Source organism: Amphiura filiformis, chromosome 11 (genome assembly GCF_039555335.1).
Source record: "Amphiura filiformis chromosome 11, Afil_fr2py, whole genome shotgun sequence".
In the NCBI taxonomy this organism is placed as follows: Eukaryota; Metazoa; Echinodermata; class Ophiuroidea; order Amphilepidida; family Amphiuridae; genus Amphiura; species Amphiura filiformis.
In genome coordinates this window covers 6804492-6826779 of record NC_092638.1, presented here as the reverse complement: position 1 = coordinate 6826779, position 22288 = coordinate 6804492, and the positions used below count along the sequence as shown (strand labels likewise).

At 37.8% G+C, this 22288-nt stretch overlaps 3 protein-coding genes across 3 annotated transcripts in view; all 3 read left to right on the top strand.

Annotated features, from left to right (window-relative positions):
* The first annotated feature begins 5572 nt into the window (after window positions 1-5572).
* On the top strand, window positions 5573-13535 carry LOC140163437 (DNA-dependent protein kinase catalytic subunit-like). The gene is made up of 5 exons (XM_072186751.1): window positions 5573-5781; window positions 9458-9534; window positions 12109-12276; window positions 12511-12619; window positions 13420-13535. Exons 1-5 carry the CDS (start codon window positions 5634-5636, stop codon window positions 13533-13535), a joined length of 618 nt encoding a protein of 205 aa, XP_072042852.1. The 5' UTR covers window positions 5573-5633.
* A 127-nt stretch (window positions 13536-13662) lies between these two features.
* LOC140163436 (DNA-dependent protein kinase catalytic subunit-like) lies at window positions 13663-19155 on the top strand. The gene is made up of 5 exons (XM_072186749.1): window positions 13663-13675; window positions 14211-14323; window positions 16961-17060; window positions 17843-17994; window positions 19147-19155. Exons 1-5 carry the CDS (start codon window positions 13663-13665, stop codon window positions 19153-19155), a joined length of 387 nt encoding a protein of 128 aa, XP_072042850.1.
* A 160-nt stretch (window positions 19156-19315) lies between these two features.
* LOC140164293 (DNA-dependent protein kinase catalytic subunit-like) overlaps window positions 19316-22288 on the top strand; it is a 209920-nt gene continuing 206947 nt past the window's right edge. The window contains exons 1-3 of the mRNA XM_072187565.1: window positions 19316-19467; window positions 20323-20418; window positions 21599-21681. Of these exons, the coding sequence (XP_072043666.1) occupies window positions 19378-19467; window positions 20323-20418; window positions 21599-21681 (269 nt within the window). The 5' untranslated portion in view covers window positions 19316-19377. The remainder of the gene's footprint in view (window positions 19468-20322; window positions 20419-21598; window positions 21682-22288) is intronic.

The window sequence follows — 22288 nt, the reverse complement described above, 5'->3', positions numbered from 1 at the left end:
ACCCACCCCAAATAAACACCAAATTCTGGTGCCACACACTGCTAGTATTACACAGGTGCGAAGATCACTCCCTTGCATCCCACCAGGACTAAACCAAAACAACTTTTTGTTGTCACAAATCTCACATTTCGATGAGTTTCTGACACAGGGATCAAAAAATCCTTTGAAGAAAAACAACTGGCAACTCTAAGATTAGCGCTGTATCTACATCCAGCCTCGGTTGCTAATAGCTTTCACTACCCATCAAGTGTTGATAAAACATTCACAAGCAAGTGAAAAATTCTGTATCAAATACAACTAACATTGTTAGCAAAAGGTAAGTTGTCAATAAGTCAACCCCATAATTTAGGTCCAAAAGTCTGTCTCTCACTCTCTCTCTCTCAGCCTCTATTGTTTAAATATTTCTCTCCACTATTGTTTAACTTTTTCTCTCCACAAATGCCAATGCCTTTTACTTTGAAAGTCTCATTGTCAAGGGGCATTTCGTGATCCACAGCCTCATCCCCCACTTTTCCCAAAAAAGTTGAGATTTTTACACCACTGGATACCTCTGGCTACATAATGTTTATGTACCAAATATTTCTTGCAGATTAATTGCTTAGCAAAAATATCGCTAAATTTGAATTTCGTTCTGGTGCACCAGAACGAAATTACAACACATTGTCTATGGAGCAGTGTAATACACATAATCATGCATAACTCGCATAACGCAAAAATCGGAATCAACTGAAATTTTGGAAATAAGCTTTTTTCGTGGATATCTACTGAAAAATGTCATAAAAAGAGGATGCTAGGATCACGAAATCCTCCTTTAAGTACATATCATTAGATTTATAAAGTTTACTTTTTAAAAATATTAAAAATTAAAACAAAATCAATTTCTAATAATTCGCCATAAAATATTCAAAATTAAAAAAATCAATTTCTAATATTTCTACGGATTACTGCCAAGTAAAAAAATAAAAAATTTGGTTTTAACCAAAAAATATTTTGGTTATTATCAAAATATTTTAGTTTTAACCAAAAAATATTTTGGTTTGAACCAAAAAATCTTTATGATTTAACTAAAATATTTCGGTTAAATCCAAAATAATTTGGTTAAAACCAAAATATTTTTTGGTTACAACCAAAATATTTTGGTTAAAACCAATTTTTTTTTTACTTGGCAGTAATACGCTTCAGTATAATTCGCAATAAAATTTGTATTGTCGCAAATTTAAAAAAAATCAAAATATGAAAATATATTCGGTTGAGAGCCCCTGAATAAGAATAATTATATTGATGTTCTTTGCGTTACGTAATAGTATGACTATTCCTGTGTGGGAGAGTGTGTGAGTAACCTCACTTCAGGTTCGGTTTCTATCACGGCAACACGCTTCTATTCTGTAGCGCAGTTGAATTTAAGTAGTGTGTGTCAAGTTTGCTTCTTCTTCAGAAGCATGTATGTTTAGAATTATCAGTAAATATTTTTATTAAAGCCAGTTTTAGTCTCGGGTGGTATTTTGGTCGACTGTTTATAGCGGAAGGAAGGAATCAACACCACGCTGGCATGGGATAGCCTAGGCAGGAGCCAAGTACTATGCCCTCAGATTTTTCTTGTTCAACAAAAATAAAAAATAAAAAATTGTGTTCAAGTTTTTTTGAGGTTGCGCAGCCCCCTAGTTATCACGTTGATTCCTGTGGTAGGCTGCCCTATTGTATTAGCGTAGGCACGATATCCTAATTCTGTATACGTTCATAGCATGGGCACAGTGTGTGCTTCTCGTTTGGCAGCAATAAACCGACACCAAAATGCTATATTTGTTGTTGTGTGTATGTTGTGTGATGTAAGGATAGTCATAGTAAGGGTTTAGCAAAGAATAGTACATTCCTCTTATTCAGAATGCAATGTGCTCTCATGTCCCACAAAAATACGTTGCTATCCGTTCCCTAAATTGTAATTATTGTGTTATTAACCCATCATCAGATGTGGGGTAGGCCCCCCGGGGTAGGCCTAAGTGGCCTATACAGAGGGCACAGGCCTACACTTTTGGGCATCCTTTTACACAAGGCCGTCGCCTGGCCATCTCTAAAAGAAGGGAAGAGAAAAGAAGAGCCAGAGAGAAAGGGAGAAAAAAGGGGAAAGAGAGAGGGGGAAGGCAGAAACGGGTGAGAGTATGAGATTTGTCTCTCACGTCAAATACATCAAATGAGAGAGAGGGGATAAAAACTACAATAAGTTGAATATGCCCTATTGGGCCGGTAGGCCTACAATGATGTTGGTCAGGCGCGTTGTAATGATGTAGACAAAGAACTAATGATTTTGCAAGATCATCATTAGCCACGGGGAAGGGTGGCAAGTCAGTCAGTCCCCTCCGCTGCTCAGTCGACAGATATGTTGTGACGAAATTTACGATTTGCCTCTTCCTTTTGGTATATTTTAGACCCAAAATTAACCCCATTTTGGTCCATTTAGTATTAAAAGTGCCACGCGCTTTGCGTGCATTTACCTCGTTAAAGCCATTCAGTGAGCATGTAAGGGGTTGTGCAATAATTATGAGCCCCGGGGGAGGGTAAAATTGGGGGGCAAGAAATTTTTGGCGAGCCGAGAGGGGGGAGGGAAGCAATTTTTGGCACACATTCATGGGGCGCCTTAAATAAAACGCTCTAAAAAGGCTTAGGAAACAGTACGAAACACTTTTATATGCAAATTTTCCTGCTCGCTGCGTTCGCAACATACCGGTATATTTAGACCATATTAGCCTTGTTCAAGGCCTTCTAAGATTTTCCTCCCATCCCTCATGAGCATTTTCGGGCTCGCCAAGTCAGTGAGGGCCACAGATTACGGCTACTAAAATGACCGTGCGTACGTTGAAAAATCGAGATCGGACTGAGTTTACGAACTGCCAAGTCGCCCTACGGGCTCGCAGGCTCAATCCAAGTTCGATCATTCGACTTACGCATGCGCGTATTTTGGGGGGGGGCTTTGTAGTTCGCAAGGCAAACTTAAAAAAACCGGGCAAAACAGACGTGTCATTTATCGGTATGACATTTTCGTTATTGACGCTGCCCTACTAGCAGAGCTAAGTACGGTATGGGTTCCTCGTACTAGGGGGCTTTGGGGGCGCCAGCCCCCCGGGGTAAAAGCAAGGGGCAGCCAAAAAGAAGGGGCGGCGGAAGAAGAAGCTAGAAGGGGCGGCAAAAACAGGGGCGGCAAAAATGAAGGGGCGACAAAAGAATTAGTAAATAAAAAAGGCGGAAAAAATTTGATAAAGCATAAAAAATTTGAAAAAATGGTACTCTACATCAAAATGTGCTGCTAGCGCCTGAAACCGGTTTTTTTTGTTTGTTTTTTTTGCTCTTCACTTTTTCAAACGACCGAGAAAAAAATTGGGTCAACCTTTTCGGGCTTTTGAGGAAGGGGCGGCAAAATTGAATTTTCTTCAGCCCCCCAGGGCTGGGGCGGCCACGCCACTGTTACGTATGATTATAAGCAGCCGCAGTCTGTGGCCCTCATATCATGGACTTGGCGAGCCCAAAAGTAGTGATAGGATTCAAGTGGTGGTCATGAGATGGGGGAGGAAATTTAGAAGGCCTTTAACAAGGCTAAGTTTTGCAGGAAATATTTTTATTTATTCAGATGCAAACAAATTATGTAGTATGCAAAAACATTTTAAGTTTATTTGTACGTCCCTCATGGTCCACCGTATAATACCATTCTGTATGATCATCTGTGTATGATGTATTGCATGATGATATCGCCCAACATGCAATCATAAACACTAGTCTCCTACACGGCCAGTTTGCGTCGGTCTGACACTCGTCGATCCTAACAAACATTCGCGATAGCCACATACACAGGGAAAATATGCCACATAGTGCCAGGTTGGCACTTGCCAACTGATACCCCGGGACTGATACCAATGTGGCATTTGCCAGGTTCGGCCAAGAAGAATGTGCAAGGGGTACGCACAACCAGGCATTTGCAGTCACGGGCCAAATTGGCATTTGCCATCAATATCCAGAGTGTCTGAAATCATTGGCATCTGCCAATTGTACCAGGTTGGCAAGTGTCAATCTGGCAGGGGTTGGCATTATCAATTTTTGGTGATTTATAGATTTGTATTATTTTTGAACAAAAATGAGATTTTTAGATGGTTTCCAGCGGTGGTTCCCAGTGTTTTAGGCTCCAAATTGTTTTGAACATACAAAACATTGCATGATCTTTGTTTTCATTGGTTTTGTAATTTGAATAAATCAAAACAATGATTTTGTATAAAAATGCGCTATTTCTGATGATTGAATTTCTTTTTCATGTGTTTTTATTATTCTAATTTATCTTTCATTTTGATTTTTAAGATTGTGTTTTTCGTACAACAATATTGTTTTTAGTCATATTTGGTGTCAATTTGTTAAGAAACATATTTGGAAGAAATAATACTCACTCATGTCCAATTTCCTCGAAATTTACGAATGATCAGGATTTTTGACCAAAAATGAGTATTTTTTTACATTTTTTTTTTTATAATTAAAAATCGATATTTGTGAGCAAGGATGTGTCCGGGAGGGGGGGGCACTCAACTTTGGAAGTGACGGTATGTGCCTGTCAATAGGCCCCCTCTTTTGAAGTCGACTATACCCGATGACCCCCTTTTTTTAAAAGTCATACCGTAAATGACCCCTTTTTTTTAGTTCCGCTACCCAATGACCCCTTTTTTTGGTTGCGGCTACCCAATGACCCCTTTTTTTCTAGATTTTCTAGAAGAGCATCATCAATCTGCAACAAAATAATGCCGAAACTTTCAAATTTTGCTCCATAGTTTTTCAAAATTTTCTACCTGATGACCCTTTTTTTGAAATCTTATACTCAATGACCCCCTTTTTTCAAAATATTATACCCAATGACCCCCTTTTTTTTTTGTTTGTACCCAATGACCCCTTTTTTTTTTTTAAATAACGCTTTGTTACCGATAGGCCCCTATTTCGCGACACCGGTAGGCACATACCTGTCACTTCTAAAGTTGAGTGCCCCCCCTCCCCGGGATGTGTGCTTGATTCATTTTGCAAGGGTCAAATGTCGAAAAAAAAAAAACTTGCCCATGCATAGCGAAGATCAATTTTTGGATTTTTTTTCATGGAATGTAATACTCTGTCCAAAGTTGCCCCAAATGCGGGGTAACTTTGGTCAGGCTATTTTAACCCCTAGGGCACCCTTAAAAAATTATTAAAACTTTTTTCTCAACTTCTAGGTGAAGAAGGGAACCTTAATGTCACAAAAAAGAAATAATTAGAAATATATTGGTTTTGTTTGGAAGCAGTGGTTTAAAAACTCTCAAAAGTGCCCAAAGTTACCCCATTTTACGGTAGCCTACAGTGGGTTAAGCGGTTTACTTGGCCTTTAGGAATTGGGTGAAATAATAAAAACGCTAAAACTGAGACCAATATATATTCATTATAGGGATCACAATAAAAATTTTGCAAACATTTCACAACTGAAATGGCTAAAATTTCTGAATGTCCCTTTAAAATATGTAACTACACGCTGTCTATAATGGCAATTGATAGGTGACGAGCTGTTATACCCGACGCGGCCCAGCGCAAGGAATTCAACAGGTTTCCCAGGTGTGAAAAAGACCAACATGTGAGAAACCGAGATGGCAACGGTAGATTTGAGCAGAAAATTAAGCGAGTTGCACGATGTGTTCTCACCTTCTGAGGGTACACGTCCTGCAGAAGAAGCAAGGGATCTGGTTGTCGACATAGCTCACATTTGTCTGAAAGAGTTGCCGGAAAATGAGCTTGGTAAGTAAGCTTACCGGTACTGACTGAGTTCTGAATCTGAGTAGCTTACATTCATGACATTTTATTTTTAATATTCAATGTAAATTTATGTTACTGTGACATGTGATGGAGCATGGACCATATCTGGGGTTTTTAAACAAGAAGAAGTTTGCAACCAAAGATCGTATTCGTAGCTAGCTCGGAAGTGGGAAGAGAGTTAAGAGCACTTCTTCTGCTTCTGCTTTGCCTTTGTATTGTAATTGGGTCAGTTAGATGTGCTGCAGATGCACTTCAACCTTTCTTTAAATTGAGTTCTTGAAGTAGCTTCGTTGACATTGGGGCAGGGCGTTCCATCGACTATGGTTTTGGGGAAATATATGAGTTCTTAAATGTTTCTTTTCTGGCATTCAAGCACAGTTGTAATTGTAGTAAATTTCGAACGTGAGGACTTGTTCTCAAGTTGTAGAGGCTTCTATACAAGTGACTCCAAGATTTATTATTGCATTTGCAACCTGTTACATCATGTGACATTGCTTACCTGTGTGTTCATATCATATTTTGAGGTGAAAAATGATTACAAATGTGCAATTTGTAATCATTTGTGGAACAAATATTTCTTCGTTCTGATGGCTTTACAGTATGAATGCACACTAAACCGTGGCGACACATACACAGCACTTCTTGGAACTCCCGGTCGGAGCCGTGAGTTTCAAGTATTGGAACTGGCGCTAGCGCTGCAAGTTTTGTGTATACTTACATCAAATACAATCACATCAAAGAAATAACAAACATTAAGATAGGGATGTTCATAAAATTTAGAAGTTCAATATTTTTAGCTGAAAGTTCTTTCATTTGAAAGAGAATCAAATTACCTAAACAATAAGCAGTCAATCATTTTTCTAGAGCATATACTTTTGAAGTTACAGACAAAAATAGTGTCACCAAATTGCCCAAAATTTTGTGTGAAATTGTGACAGCAGGCACATGTACAATGTACACTACCGGTACTGTATATGACCCCAGATGACCTCCTATTCTTTACTGTAAGAAAGCTGTTTTGGATGGTCTTGATTTACACACAAATTGCTTTTGAGCTTTAACGAGTGTCGACTTGGTGGAACATAGATTGCACTATAGTTTATGAATCCAATATGCCAGTACCAACGTAAGTCAACATCACTTAGGTTTTGGTTGTCAAAATTAATTTTTTCCATTGAGCCCCACAGTAAAGCCATTTTTGGACCGTACATGCACATTCCATTTCCCTATGGACAAATAGCGCCACCTATTATCACTTCTTAATTAGCCAGGCTCACATCACACACTATAATAGTGTGTGATGTGAGCCTGGCTAATTAAGAAGTGAAAAGTAGGTGAAGTGATGGGTTATAATACATGTAAGACTAAAAAAGACAGAACTTTAGTGATGTACTGCTGTCCAGAAGAGTCCGTGTTAAAGCCATATTATAACATTTCCATACAAAATGGATTAGTATTTCTTAGCCATAAAATGGTACCGTAGCTTTTATTATCAGATGTGTCCCTTTTAATTTCGAGCCAAATAAATGAGGTAGAGCAAAGAAAATTGGAATTTACTACCAGCACCAATGTCGCCAATGTGTATTACTCTGTCAGGTGTGTTACGGTACTATCCTTTGATGTGCATATCTGTCCCGCATGCCAAGCACGTACTGTGTTCTAAAAATCATGTACGCGTACGCGTTCGACTATTATTACCATCGTAATAATACAACGACGGTTCCTGCGTTTTATTGGATTTTGGCAAAACTACAGCACCTATAGTCTTGATTTTTGCAGGGTATGTTTATAGTTCAATATAATCATGACTAAAAACCAGAATATTGAAAAATACTGAGGGCGTTCTCCTTGGCAAATGTTATAATATGGCTTTAATAGATCCACTCCACTGTACACCTTACATGTACTAAACAAACCCTTGGGTGTAGTTCATACATGTAGTTACAAAAATCTCGGTATTATGATTTCTTCAAATCTGAAATAACTACACACTGGTAAAAAAAATTATGTATATTATACGGGCAAGGAATCCAATTACCTCACTGAAATTTCAGTGATTCGAGACAAGTGGTTCATTATATATGTTCTCCCATTCTTATGCTAGAACCGATAGTTTTAAATAGTACACTGTCTTCAATCGTTTTCCAGTTTATTTTGATCAACTTCCATCTCTCAAAGGGTGACATCCCGCTATCTCTAAGGACCGCTATCTCTAAGGTTCGCTATCTCTTAAGGTTCGCTATCACTAACGTGTAAAGTCTATGGAGATCAGAATCCCGCTATCTCTAATAGAGAAAAGGGTTCGCTATACCGTACCTAAAAACAGGTCCGCTACTTCTAAGGTTCGATATCGCTAATTTGGAATAAGGTTCGCTAGTTCTAAGGTTCGATATCACTAATTTTAAATAAGGTTCGCTATCACTAATCTAAAATAAGGTTCGCTATCACTAATTTTGAATAAGGTCCGCTATCACTAATTTATTGAAGGGTCGCTATCTCTAAGGTTCGCTATCACTAATTTAAAATCAGGTCCGCTATCTCTAATTTTAACAATCCCGGTATCTTTAAGGTTCACTATCTCTAATTTCAAGTAAGGTCCGCTATCTCTAAGGTTGTTCGCTATCACTAATTTCATATAAGGTTCGCTATCTCTAATTTTAAATAAGGTTCGCTATCTCTAATTTTAAATAAGGTTCGCTATCTCTAATTTCAAATAAGGTTCGCTATAGCGGTCCTTATTTAGGTCCGCTATACCTAAGGTTCGCTATCACTAATTTTGTTTAAGGTTCGCTATCCCTAATTAATTAAGGTTCGCTATCGCTAAGGTTCACTATCACTAATTTCGATTAAGGTTGGCTATACCTAAGGTTCGTTATCACTAATCTTGAATAAGGTCCACTATCTCTAATTTTAAATAAGGTCCGCTATCTCTAATTTTAAGTAAGGCCTGCTATCTCTAATTTTAAATAAGGACCAAGTTGATAAAAAAACAGTTGTATAATCTGACGATTTGTCATTTCTCTTTGTTAATTTTTCCAGACATGTACCGGTACAGTACACAAAAGATTTTTACAAACATACTTGAAAGATGTTTGTTCATAATGCACTGATAATACACTTCCACTAAGTTTAAACTGACTTTGAGCACAACAAATTATGTAGATAACCTAATATTTTGATGTATGGCACACCTATCATCAGAAGTAGTTTGCAAAAGGGCAAGTCCATTACAACCAGGGATGTAGCTATGACGGGCTGTGGTGGGCGGAAGAGGCCAGCACTTAGATTTAGAGCCCACCACTGATAAACAGCTTGCCTTAAGATCTATACTAGCACCTAGCACTCAAGTGTCAGCAATTGCAAAATCACATAGAATTTGGCCAAATTTAGGCAATTGGATTGACCAAAATCAATAAAATTGTCAATTTCACAAAAAAAAATTCCCTCAAATACCAGCCGACACATTCTCTAGCTCTATAACCCTGATTATAACATCATAGAACTTCAAACATCAAAGGTTAGCAACTGCTAGATGAATTTTGTTGGGCTGAAATTCAGTTTGAACTTTTGGAATATATATATTTAAACGTTTACTATGTCAACTTGGGACTTATTTGTAGAGTTAAATTGACGGTCTTTATTTCTGTTATTTTTACAGCATTTTGTTGTTCAGAGCTTTTCAACAAGGACACCGGGATATTGAAGTTTTTGCAGAAGGCTGTTAATAAGGATGAGGTATGGATTACATTGTATAAACAAACTTAAGGTGACATTGCAAGTCATTGCATAAAATTATGAATAAACGTGAATAAATATGAAAAAAAATGTGACCCGATCAAGGGGAATGAATCTAATATCGCTAATATTGATTTGAGTTATTGGCACAATAAGCTCAAATTCTGATGGCTAATAACTTGGTAACCAGCAGTTCTATTTGGCTGCTGTGTGTCCAGAAACTGATGACCCATAAAGCTGCTGGGACTGGACTAAAGTAGTTCCCAGCAAACTCTACGATTACGAAATTTACAAGCAGATCTTAAAAAGACCAAGGGTAAGCGATATTGAAGATATACATGAAATTGCATAAAAGACATAAATATTTAGGAAACTTTATGTATATCTTTAATATGAAAGGCTAACATTTTCAATTGATTGTCGGCTTTCTATCCCAGCTACATACAGTATATTTATCATTAGATTTATAAAGTTTACTTTGAAGACTGTAAAATGTCAAAAAATTGAAGGAATCTCACTCCTTAACAGTATAGCGACACAACAGTTTCAGATCTTCCTGTACCAGCTGTTGAAGATCTTCCTATTATCACTGAGCCCCTAAGTCATGAAGAAGTAGTTGAAGCTATAGCAGCCATGAAGAGAACATTACAGCTGCATTGGACTGTGCTAAATATATCTGGTGAAGTACTTCAGGGAGGAGAATATATATCATAATTGATATGATTCTCAAATTCTGTGCCACATCAGTGGGTTTCAAATGTAATCATTTCTCTACCAAGGCGTCCTCTCTCTCTCATGACCAACTATCTCTGTATTTTGCTTATAAATGTCTATTGATGTAAAAGGGTACACCAAGATTCTTTCAACCTCACATTGATCCTTGACTGTTCCTGTTTATTTTTCTGGTAGATTACCTTTTGAAGAAACCAACTTCTGGAATTGACTTTAGAGTTGTTACCCACCCACGTCGGTCAAGGAGGTATCCTGCTAAGATGCAGAATGACCTGGATTTTGATATTGCCCTGTTGGAATTTTTCATACCCCAGGCCCAGTAACAGCTTACAAGGACTGCAACTGCAGCAGTTTATTTAGGTCTTGTCATCAATGCACGTAACACAGACTACAAACTGTAATGCTCAGTCAGCACTTGAAGTCTATGGTAGTGGTAGTACCATCAACCATGTCACAGACTTCAAGTACTTGGGTACCAAGATGGGCTCTAATGTTGGAGACCTAAAAAAAAGTACTAGATTGGGCAGTATTCTGGAGACTGGAATACATGTAGAGAAACCCATCCCTGCCAATCAAAACAAGCTGTTTGAGACAATCTGTGTTACCATCTTCCTGTATGGGTGCGAGTTATGGGTAATCACAAAGGACATGGAAAACAAGATCAATGCCTTTGCAACATCTTGCTACAGAGCCATGTTAAACATTAAGAGTGTGGATCGGATTCCAAATGTGTTTTATTTGGAATCTACAAATCTGACCAACACCACTCCACTGGTTTCCGGAGTCAAAACCCACCCACTCAGATTTCTTGCCCGGTGGGGTCACTCCCTGGCAGGGGGGACACATAGGACCGTTACCACAAGTACAAATTACCCCCTTTTGCAGTCGATTTCAAGGACAAATCATGATATTTTACCCCCTTTTTTACTCTAAAACAAGGACAAAATGGTACTCTGAAACACCCCTATTTTTTAGATTCCGAGGACACATTTGCTATTTTGACCCTATTTCAACATTTCAAGGATGAGGATTTTATGAAGTTTTTTTTCATCACAAAATTCAAGTACATGTAGTACCCCGCACATATAAATTGGCTATTGCAAAATTTGGGGTGAGTACGAAGTAGGAAACCAAATTTATTCCTAAGTATTTATCTGGCCAGCTATCCACGTGATCGGGAGAAAACAATAAGAACCCCCTTTTTTTCAATTTCGTGGACATTTGTGCGATAAAACACCCCTATTTTCCAATTTCACAGACAATTTTGTCCATGGACAAGCCCTAAAATGACCCCTTTTTCCATGATTTTGGTAACGATCGTGCGGTCAGTATTGCAAGTTGAGTGGCCCCACCGGGATTTCTTGGCCATATACTTTGTCTTACAGACGACTAGCCTGTGAAAGAATATGCTCTTTATATTCCACCACATGGGAAGAAGAAACCAGGACGACCACGCACAATGTGCTTGCTGTGTGTTCAGGATCTCCTGGGAGATTGAAGGGATGCTGCAGCCAAACAAAATTGCTTTGCTAGCCCAAGATCGCAACAGTTGAAGAACACTTGTAGTGGCCTGATCTACAGCCAACTGATGATGATAATAATGACGATATATTTTCTGAATCCTTGTAACCAGAGGGATAATTTGGAATTAGTTTTTAACAAACTGGAGCAATTTTGAATTTTGACCCATGTATAAACTTTGACCTTGGAATTCTGGGATTTCTCAAGGGTGCCTATTAGGCACCCAATATTCCTTTTCAATGACCACCATTTAAAGCATTAAAACTCAAGTCATACACAGCTTTACAAGTTACTAATTGATTTGTTTAAATTTTCTTTCAGTTCTCCGAGAGCAAGGGACAGATGCTGGAATTCTTGTATCCATTCCTCAAGAAGTATGGCCAACATCTCCTGGATCATGTAGTTGACATCAAGAACACATGCCTCTCCCTATTCACTAGGGACAGTTCAGCAAAGGTCAAGGCCAAGACTTTCGATGTGCTGGTGCAGGTATGTGACATTTGACCTATGAATTACCTTTTGAGTCTGAAATGTTATTTTAAGATATAAAATAAAGATTTTGATTTTTGGGATTTCTTTGAACAGTTCGGCGTACATCAAAAATGCAATAGACATCGAAAAGTGTAGTTTTTAGCACAAATGAATGAGAAAATATTGTGTATACAAAAATCTCCAAATTACCCATTTTTATAAGAATAAATTTTTACTTTATTAATATTTCAGGTTATTAAACTGACATCGCGTGCACCCATGGCCAATGAGCTTGATATACAGAAGATGATTGAGAAGTACTTCATATCATTAACACAGCCTAGTAAACTATCACAGACAGGTAAGTTATTGTATCATGTGCACCCATGGCCAGTGAGCTTGTTATTGTATCCAAACAGACTTTTCAGATATCGGTCATCAAAACTCAAATTTGTCATGTTGACCCTGTAGCACTAGTATAGACAAAAGAAAATGTTTGTAGAGATAATAAAACATAAATGCACGCACCCTCACACCATCTCTTGTATACCCCCCCTGTATGGAGTTTGTGTGATCAAGTTTCCAACCATGGAGTTTCACATACACACACTCTAACCATGGAGTTTTTTACACACACAACGGTGTGTTTTTGCCGGCAACCGCGGACACTGTATATTGCTATCTAACCGCGGACGTGTGTGTGGTGTTTTCATCGCCTAACCATGGACTAAAATGGCGGATTTTTTTGTGTATGATACGAAATGGAATTTTAGCTATCAACTGCGAACTGTAGTTTTTACATGCATGTATGGTCCGCGGTTTTGAGCAACTATAGCTCAAATGCATATAGTATGCATTTGAGGTCTTTTGCAGCAGTTTGAGACTGAGGACGGTCCTTGGTTGGAGGTAAGTCCGCAGTTTGAGTGACAAATCTTGTGTGTGTCCTCTTTTGCCGGCAAACACGTATACGCCTCTGCATAGTGAACTGATTGTAGAAATATTCATATCACAAAGAGACTCTTTTTGAAGCCATCTCCAGCCGTGGAGCTCCATGTTTGTGATATGCTTGTTGATATGTATATGATATACACACTACCACAGTTTGAATGTACAATAATGGTACTTTATACATATATGCTGTTGATTTACTTTGCCTTACAGTGAAGCATGGAATCTATGAGTTGTTGGGTGTAATAGCAGAAGTCTACCCAGAAGTTATGCTGCCGTATTCTGTGCTTTATACATATATGCTGTTGTTTTACTTTGACTTACAGTGAAGCATGGAATCTATGAGTTGTTGGGTGTAATAGCAGAAGTGTACCCAGAAGTTATGCTGCCGTATTCTGTGCTTTATACATATATGCTGTTGTTTTACTTTGCCTTACAGTGAAGCATGGAATCTATATGAGTGTTGGGTGTAATAGCAGAAGTCTACCCAGAAGTTATGCTGCCGTATTCTGTGCTTTATACATATATGCTGTTGTTTTACTTTGCCTTACAGTGAAGCATGGAATCTATGAGTTGTTGGGTGTAATAGCAGAAGTCTACCCAGAAGTTATGCTGCCGTATTCTGTGCTTTATACATATATGCTGTTGTTTTACTTTGCCTTACAGTGAAGCATGGAATCTATGAGTTGTTGGGTGTAATAGCAGAAGTCTACCCAGAAGTTATGCTGCCGTATTCTGTGCTTTATACAATATGCTGTTGTTTTACTTTGCCTTACAGTGAAGCATGGAATCTATGAGTTGTTGGGTGTAATAGCAGAAGTCTACCCAGAAGTTATGCTGCCGTATTCTGTGCTTTATACATATATGCTGTTGTTTTACTTTGCCTTACAGTGAAGCATGGAATCTATGAGTTGTTGGGTGTAATAGCAGAAGTGTACCCAGAAGTTATGCTGCCGTATTCTGTGCTTTATACATATATGCTGTTGTTTTACTTTGCCTTACAGTGAAGCATGGAATCTATGAGTTGTTGGGTGTAATAGCAGAAGTCTACCCAGAAGTTATGCTGCCGTATTCTGAGAAACTCCTCAAGATCTATCTTACTATGCTCAATCAACAGGTAAAATTACTCTTTATTACACTTTTAGCCCTGAAAGAACTTGAGTGTGCTATAAATTTATCTATTTATTACGGTATACAAAAACCAGAAAACAGGAGAATCCTGATACAAGTGGCTAACAATAAAAATACTGAAATACATCAAAATAGAAACAAAACTAAACATCAATATATATGTGACCATCCAGCACAACTGAAGCCCTGAAGTCGCCAATCATCATTTTTGAGATATTCAACCAAATTCTGCTTGAAATTAGCTTTAAAATGATGTATTTCATTTCATTTAATTTTATTTAGCACTCAATATACATCAAAAATTGCAAGCAAAAAGAAAATACAATAGATTGCACATTATGGATAAAATACTTTAAAATCTACTGTACATGTATGTAATTCAGGGTACCAGAATAAACTATTGCACGAGGTGACAATGGAATAAATACCAATGAGTACCAAGGATAGCCCAAAAAGCCTTCCGAAGAATGCTTAATTCCATTGGGGTCCTTGTAAGGCAAAAAACAATAAAGCAGCAGCAGCAATGATTAAGGCAGGAGGACGAGCAAAACATAACAAAGACAAAAAACAAACGAGCAAAAAAGGGCCTAATAATTTTCGTGATGCATAATATCACGTTCAGCTAGCCAAGCCTGTTCGGAAAGGTGCTTCTTGACAGCACGCTTTGAATTATGCAAATTCCCAATTTCTTTGATTGATTTGGGTAACAAATTCCAATGGTGAATAGCAGTGAAATAAAAAGTATTGTATGCTTGGCCTTTGACTTTGGGGACAATGAAATTGACTGAGCTACCCCTGGTACTATATTTGTGAATGGATGAAATACGGGTAAAATTGGAATTAAGATAATCTGGGGCGGTACCCTGAAAAATTTTAAAAACGTTATTCATTTTCATTTGAATCACCCTATCTTTCACTGAGAGAAATCTAACTCTATCCCGCTCTCTCTGTCCAATATGAGAGCGAGGACCTAAGTTTAAAATAAATCTTACCACTCTGTTTTGCATTGTCTGTAACCTTTTCTTGTAATGTACAGACAAACCTGAAAACCATGAAGAACATGCATAGTCATAGTGACATAAAATCAGGGCAGTGCTCAGAGTTTTACGGCACTTTTCATTCAAAAAAATGAGCATGCCTATACAAGAAAGCCAATCTAGCGCCAGATTTTTTAAGAATATCACAGGCAATTTCTTCCCCAGATAACGAATCGTCAAGGGTTACCCCTAAATACTTAGCTGAATTAGTAGGCTTAATTTGATTACTATTGCATGTAACTGAAAAATCTTCAACTTGTTTCACCTTTCTTTTGAACCAAAAATTATACTCTCAGTCTTTCCAAGATGTAAGGAAAGTTTGTTATCAACAAGCCATTGACGACAAGTCTCTAACTCTTTACTTAATTTATCAGCAATACACTTTGGATCTTTGTCTGAAACTAGCAGAGCACTGTCATCTGCATAAAGCAGGAGTTTGCACTAGACACTGCCGGCCATGTCATTTATATAGCACAAAAAAGGAGGAGTGGCCCTAGGATACTGCCCTGTGGAACTCCACAAGAGATCGGAAGGGGGACAGAATCCACCTTGTTCACGTGGACAATCTGCTTCCGACCGCTCAAATATGATCTAAACCATTCCACCGAGTCAATACCCATGGCCCCAAGTTTTCCACATAGAATGTCACGGTCGACAGTGTCTAATGCCTTCTGGAGATCCAATAAGACTAGTCCAGTGTAGTGCCTTTTGAAGTTTGACTGTTTATATAATCTGTAAGATGGATTAAACATGTATCTGTTGAAAATGAGTTCCTGAAACCAGATTGATGTCCATAAAGAATATTATTTTCCCGTAAGTAGGAATCAATTTGAACAAAAACAGCTTTTTCAAGAATTTGTATATCATGTCTATAGTACTGAAGTTGTGAAAAATCAATAAAACAGTCAATAAATCCTTTGTTTCCTATTGTTTATTGTTAAGTTCAATGGAGCAAATCTCAATAGTGGCACTGGCGACATCCGGGCTCAGTTGTGGAGGATGGTCACATATGGTCCTATTGTTGGTGATTATCTACAGATGTATGTGGAGCAAAGTACAAGTCAGCAGCGAGCTTAGGCTATTTTATATAAGGCCATATAATTATATAATACCAATATGATTAGATGGAAGGCTGGTTGACTGTCTGGGCGGGCGGAAGCAATATAATCGACCCATAGCAGCTAAGCGAAATAACCGATCAACTTCATTTTGTTGGGTAATAGGGTATGATGGCCTCATGTGCTATATAGTTTTGTGTCATGTTATTTGCATATTTATGAATATTTCAATATAAGCTTAGTTGCATATTTTGCTTGAAATTCTATGAATCCACTCTGCAACTTAAAATTTATGCAATAACTGGTCAACTTCAAACTTTGTATGTTGATAGAGTATAATGACCTCATGTGCTGTATAATTTAACTTCCAACTTGGCAGTATGATAGAGCATGATCACGTCTTGTGCTTTATAGTTTTTGTCATATTATTTGAATATTTATGAATATTAAATAGCTCTTTCAATCTCAACCTGTATTTTACCAGTTACATTAATTCTTAATATGCATTGTTTGCTTTTCTTGTTCCAGATGACATCTAAAACTCGCAAACCTGAGCTGACTGTGATAGCAGGGTGCATGCTGGGATTGAAGCATTATCTGGTTAATTTCACACAATCAGTGGAAGAAGGTAAAATATTGTCTGTTATATTTATTATCAACATTTTACAGTGATACTATAACTAAGATTAGAATTTGGGAGAATGGGTTAATGCATTTAAAGTCCATACTCCCCATGTGGAAGATTTTGGAAATATCTTCCATAGGGGGAGTATGAATTCTGTTTGAAGCTAGCCCTCCTTTTGTGGAAGATTCAGTTTGAATCTTTCTCAAAGGGTGTATGAAATTCAAATGGAGCTGCCTTAATGTGTTCATTCCATTTGAAATTCATACGTCCCCTGTGGAAGATATTTCTAACATCTTCTACAGGGGTAGCGTGTATTTCAAATGGAATAGCAAAAAAATTAACTGTTACGGCATACAAAATCATTATTCTCTGGTTGGTACTAGAGGGTTATAATCGTCTGTATCAAGCTCCAACAGAGCTCTTTCTAGTCTCTGTTGGTGTTTTTGCCACTCTTATTTGCTTATAGAATATGTGTTTGTTGTTGGTTTTTTTCACCCTAGGGTTAAGGTTCGGTGAGGTTTGGTGGTTTAACTAGCAGGCATGAGAATTCGGGCAGTTTTGTTGTCCAAATTAACATATTTTTATTTTTTTCAGCCCGTTTAATTTTGGGCCTTTTAAGGCCATATTCGCACTTTTTTAAGCAGTTTCCAAAAAAAACATTCTCATGCCTGAGCTAGTGATTGAATTGATCCACATGGATATTGTATCATGCTTTGTATATGATTCTATCATTTAATTTTTAAGAAAAAGTTGTTACTATGTTTCTTTCTGTTTAACCCATACAGGCAGTAAACATACCAAAGACATCTACCGTTTCTCCCGTATGAGCATAGACCCTACTGTGAAGAATGTGCGTTATGAACTGAATAGAGTCAGCTTGGAGTTGTTTGCTAAGCATGCAGGACAATTCAATCAATTGCTCTATGATGACCACAAGGTAAGCATTGATGTAGGATGTGATATAGGGATGTGGGTTCAGTGGGGGGGGGGTGGTTCTGTGAAGAATCTGCTTTATGATCTGAATCGAGGCAGCTTGGAGTTGTTTGCTAAGCATGCAGGACAATTCAAGCAGTTGCTCTATGGTGACCACAAGATAAATTTTGATGAAGGCTGTGTTATAGGGATTTGGACTCAGTGATGGGGGGGGGCTACTGGGAAGAATTAATGCTATGAATTGAATAGAATCAGCTTGGAGTTGTTTGCCCAGCATGCAGGACAATTTATCAGTTGATGAAGTTTGTGATATAGAGCTGTGGACTCAGTGATTGGGGTGGGGCTACTGTGAAGAATCTGCGTTATGAACTGAATAGAGTCAGCTTGGAGTTGTTTGCTAAGCATGCAGGACAATTCAACCAATTGCTCCCTTCACAATAGGGTCTATAGAGTATACAGTATATAGTATATAGTTGCTCCGTGATGACCACCAGGTAATATGCATTACTTAAAGTGATGATAGGGCTTAGTGATGGGAATGGCTACTGTGAAAAAATTAAAGCCTTAATGTACGATCTTTTTAAATTTTTAGATTTTTCTTTTTTTCTTCCAAAATGATAATATGCAATCATTATGAAAGTTTCCAATACATTGGACACGAAAATCATTGGGAATTTGCAAAGAAACAACATCATAAACTTCACCTCTATCACTCGAAACATCTCGCACTATTTGGATTAGGACAGTGAGTGCGGCCTCAGAGTTAGTCTCCTACGCGGCCAGTTTGGTTACGCTCCCTCCACATGTGGAGGGAGCATAACCAAACTAGTTTTGCAGGAGACTACGGTTTGCGATCGTGGCCGACATAAAATCATAATCTAAAAAATTATGATTTTATGTTGGACCAACAGAAAATCATCCCGTTTTACTACAAATAGGGCGAATTTGACAGTTTGCTCATAGATTTAAGTTAGAACATGTGTAAGTATTACAAATATGCCAAAAAATCGGGTTTGAAAAAAATAAAGGTAAATTCTGAAAAAAGATCGTACATAAGGCTTTACACTGAATAGGGTAAGCTTGGAGTTAATTACTCAGCATGTGGGGGCAATTTGATCAACTTCTCTGTGAGTTTTTATGTTGTGTTGTAATTAAGGCTCAGTGATGATGGGATTTGCTGCTTCTCACATGTGTGTATACCCTATAGACTCTATTGTGAAGAATCAACACTATAAGCTGATCAAAACTCAGAAGGTGTAATGAACCACAGAGCATCACTCACTCACTCACTCACTCACTAACCTTTCTTTTGTTTTTACAGGATATGTATGATGCTTTTCTGTTTTGGAGTGAGCATATAAACAGGGAAGTAAAACATGCTGGCTATATGGCACTCAATGCATTCTTACAACAGATATCTGATATGCTGGTACAGAGAGCATCTAAGAACCAGGCTGGGGACAAAGCTGTCTTCAAGGTGTGTGTTAGGCTGTTCCAGTTGAAATCCATACACCCCGTATGGAAGACATGACCTTAATCTTCCGCACAGGTAGTGTGAATTTCAAATGGGGTTACCTGAATGGGTGACTCCATTTGAAATCTACACCCTCCTGGGTGGGAGATTAAGGTCATGTCTTCCATAGGGGGTGTATGGATTTCAACTAGAAGTTGGCCTGTTCAACCATGTTAGCCCATTTTAACCATAACCTGACCAGACTCTACCAAACACCCCTGGAACAAGGTGGCTGCTGGCAACACATAGGGCTCTCACACCCAAACCACCCAAATAGTGATCTAGTTACTCAGCCTATTATACCAGGTTAAAAATGAAGTAGGTGGCACCTTGAAAAGAAGAAATGCTCATATAGTTTTCATGACCAGTTTTTCATGGGGAACAAGAATAGAAGGTAAAAAGCCTGTAACTGAGAACTTTCCTGTGGGGTGCTTTCTCAAAATGGCCACCAAAATCCAATGAAAAGCTTAAAGCTTTATTGAGACATTCTGTATTTGAAAGGTCTTTTAGTACCCACTTGATAATCATGAAAGTACATTTGAAAATATTTGCAGGAATAACATATTTTCATGTACATAATAACATAAGACAATCTCTGGAAATCTTAAGTTCTGTGACAACAGTTTGAATCTTTAATTATTTGGAATAATCTGGAATTCCTGTTTCCCCCCCCCCCAAATACCTGTGTTTTTATTTATTGTAGCCAGTTTTGGGGCATTTGGGCCTTATACATTCTTCATTCATTTTTTTCTGTCATAGTTTTCCTGATTTTCATTGAAATTCATTCTCATGCATGATTATGTCATGTTGTCCTTACAGTATTTCATTCAGAAGTTCCGTGGCATCATAGACAATCCACAGAGTGACACCAAGGCCTTGTCGTCTGCAATCAAAGGATATGGCTTCTTTGCTGCTGTAAGTGTTATGAAAGAATCCTCTGCTTTTTGATAACATGGCCAGTATAACAGGGATGTAAATCTTCAGGAAATTTCCTGATTTAAGGAAAATTTGCTTTGATCTTCCCTGTACAAAGTATAGGGAAATATACATTTTCAGGAAATGTTAAAGCAGTTTTAGGAAATTATGTCAGTGCTTGTTTTCATCCTTGCCAAATATATGACATTTCTACCAGAACAATGTCACTTAATTTTTACAGGTAATACAGTCAAGCATGAACTCGCAGAATTTAAAGATGGTTACCAAATACACTGAAATGTTTGCAGTGGTTTTCTTTTTGTGCACTTTGTAGTTGACAAAAGCCTGCAAATTCAACACCCGGGAGTGTGCTTCATAATTAGGATTAAAATCCTGTCCTTAGCAGCTCATCACCTGCTGGTCTAGGGACTACAAGACTTATTTTGTATTCATAACCTCATTAATAAACGCGATGCGTGCGATCCAATTACATTTAGTTATTTGTGAAAACGCGAACACAAATCGAGGTCATTAATATCTCACAATTGACTGCAAAATGCGTAATTGTTCCAATGTCGCACACAATTGACCGGCGTTTGCGTGTTGTTGTCGTCGAACAAACTCTTGTAGCCCAGCGACTGCCGTATTTGGATTACGCGATACCATATTTGAACAGATTGTGATACGCACTTTTGTTATTGGTCGTCCTGTTTTAGCCTGATCGATTTTTGGAAAGGGAAGAATAAAAATCATTTTTCAAGGTGAGGAGATTAAAGTAGCGGTTATGAATGAGGTTAATAACTTTGCATCGGTAATATATGGGCATTGTGAAAAATCTAAACATTTTGCTTTGGACCTCGGAATATCCCTCGGTTCCAAAGGCAAAATGTTTAGATTTTTCACAATGCCCTCCAAATAACCGATGCGCAGTTATTAACCTCTAAATCAAGAGAGGTCCCATTTAGATTGTCAAATATGCTCCTTCTGCAAAGTATAATATTGCTTTGAAATAGGATATCATAACTAAACTAATACCCCCAGCAAGCGGATATTACCGGAATTGAACAAAGGACCTCATGTAAAAGAAGCAGGTTCCCTAACCACAGGAGCATGGTGCTCCCATGGATGTTTAATTTACACACACAAAATAATTGTTATTATTTGTTTGTATATTTCACAGCCTTGCAAACTGTTCATGTCAGAAGATGATGTCAAATTCATGTTTACTGAAATGATACAGAGAAGTGAACAACTCTACTTGCAGTAAGTGTTGGAAACATGTATATATTATAAAAATCAGTTTCTTTGTCGTTATAATTATTTGCATGATCAATATTTAAGACTACAGAATTATGGCTGTATTTCCACTTTATTAGTGCAGAGGTTTTGATCATAGAATACACAAGCTTGAAATTGATTCCACCGGTGCATCAGTTGTTTTATATTTGGCCAGTCACTGTTGCTGGCATGTGATGCAGTGTAAAGATTAAAATTTGTTCATCCTATTAATCCAGAGAACTAAGTATAATAATTTTCATTTGTATTCTTTGTTGCATCTGGAAAGTGGGAGATATGTTCATTGGGCTATTCCATTTAAAATACACACTACCCCTGTGGAAGATTTAGCTAAAGTCTTCCACAGAGGGAGTATCAATTTTTAACAGAACTGACAATTGGGTAACTTCCATTTGAAACACTCACTCCAGTTGTGAAAGATATAGGTAAACCCATAATACAGGGGGAGTATGGGTTTCAAAATGATTAACTCTGACCAATTACACACAAAAAACATACTCCCCCTGTGGAAGATATTTCCAAAATAAAGATTCCACAGATCTTTCCATTCTTCAAACCACAGAGCCCGTTAGAA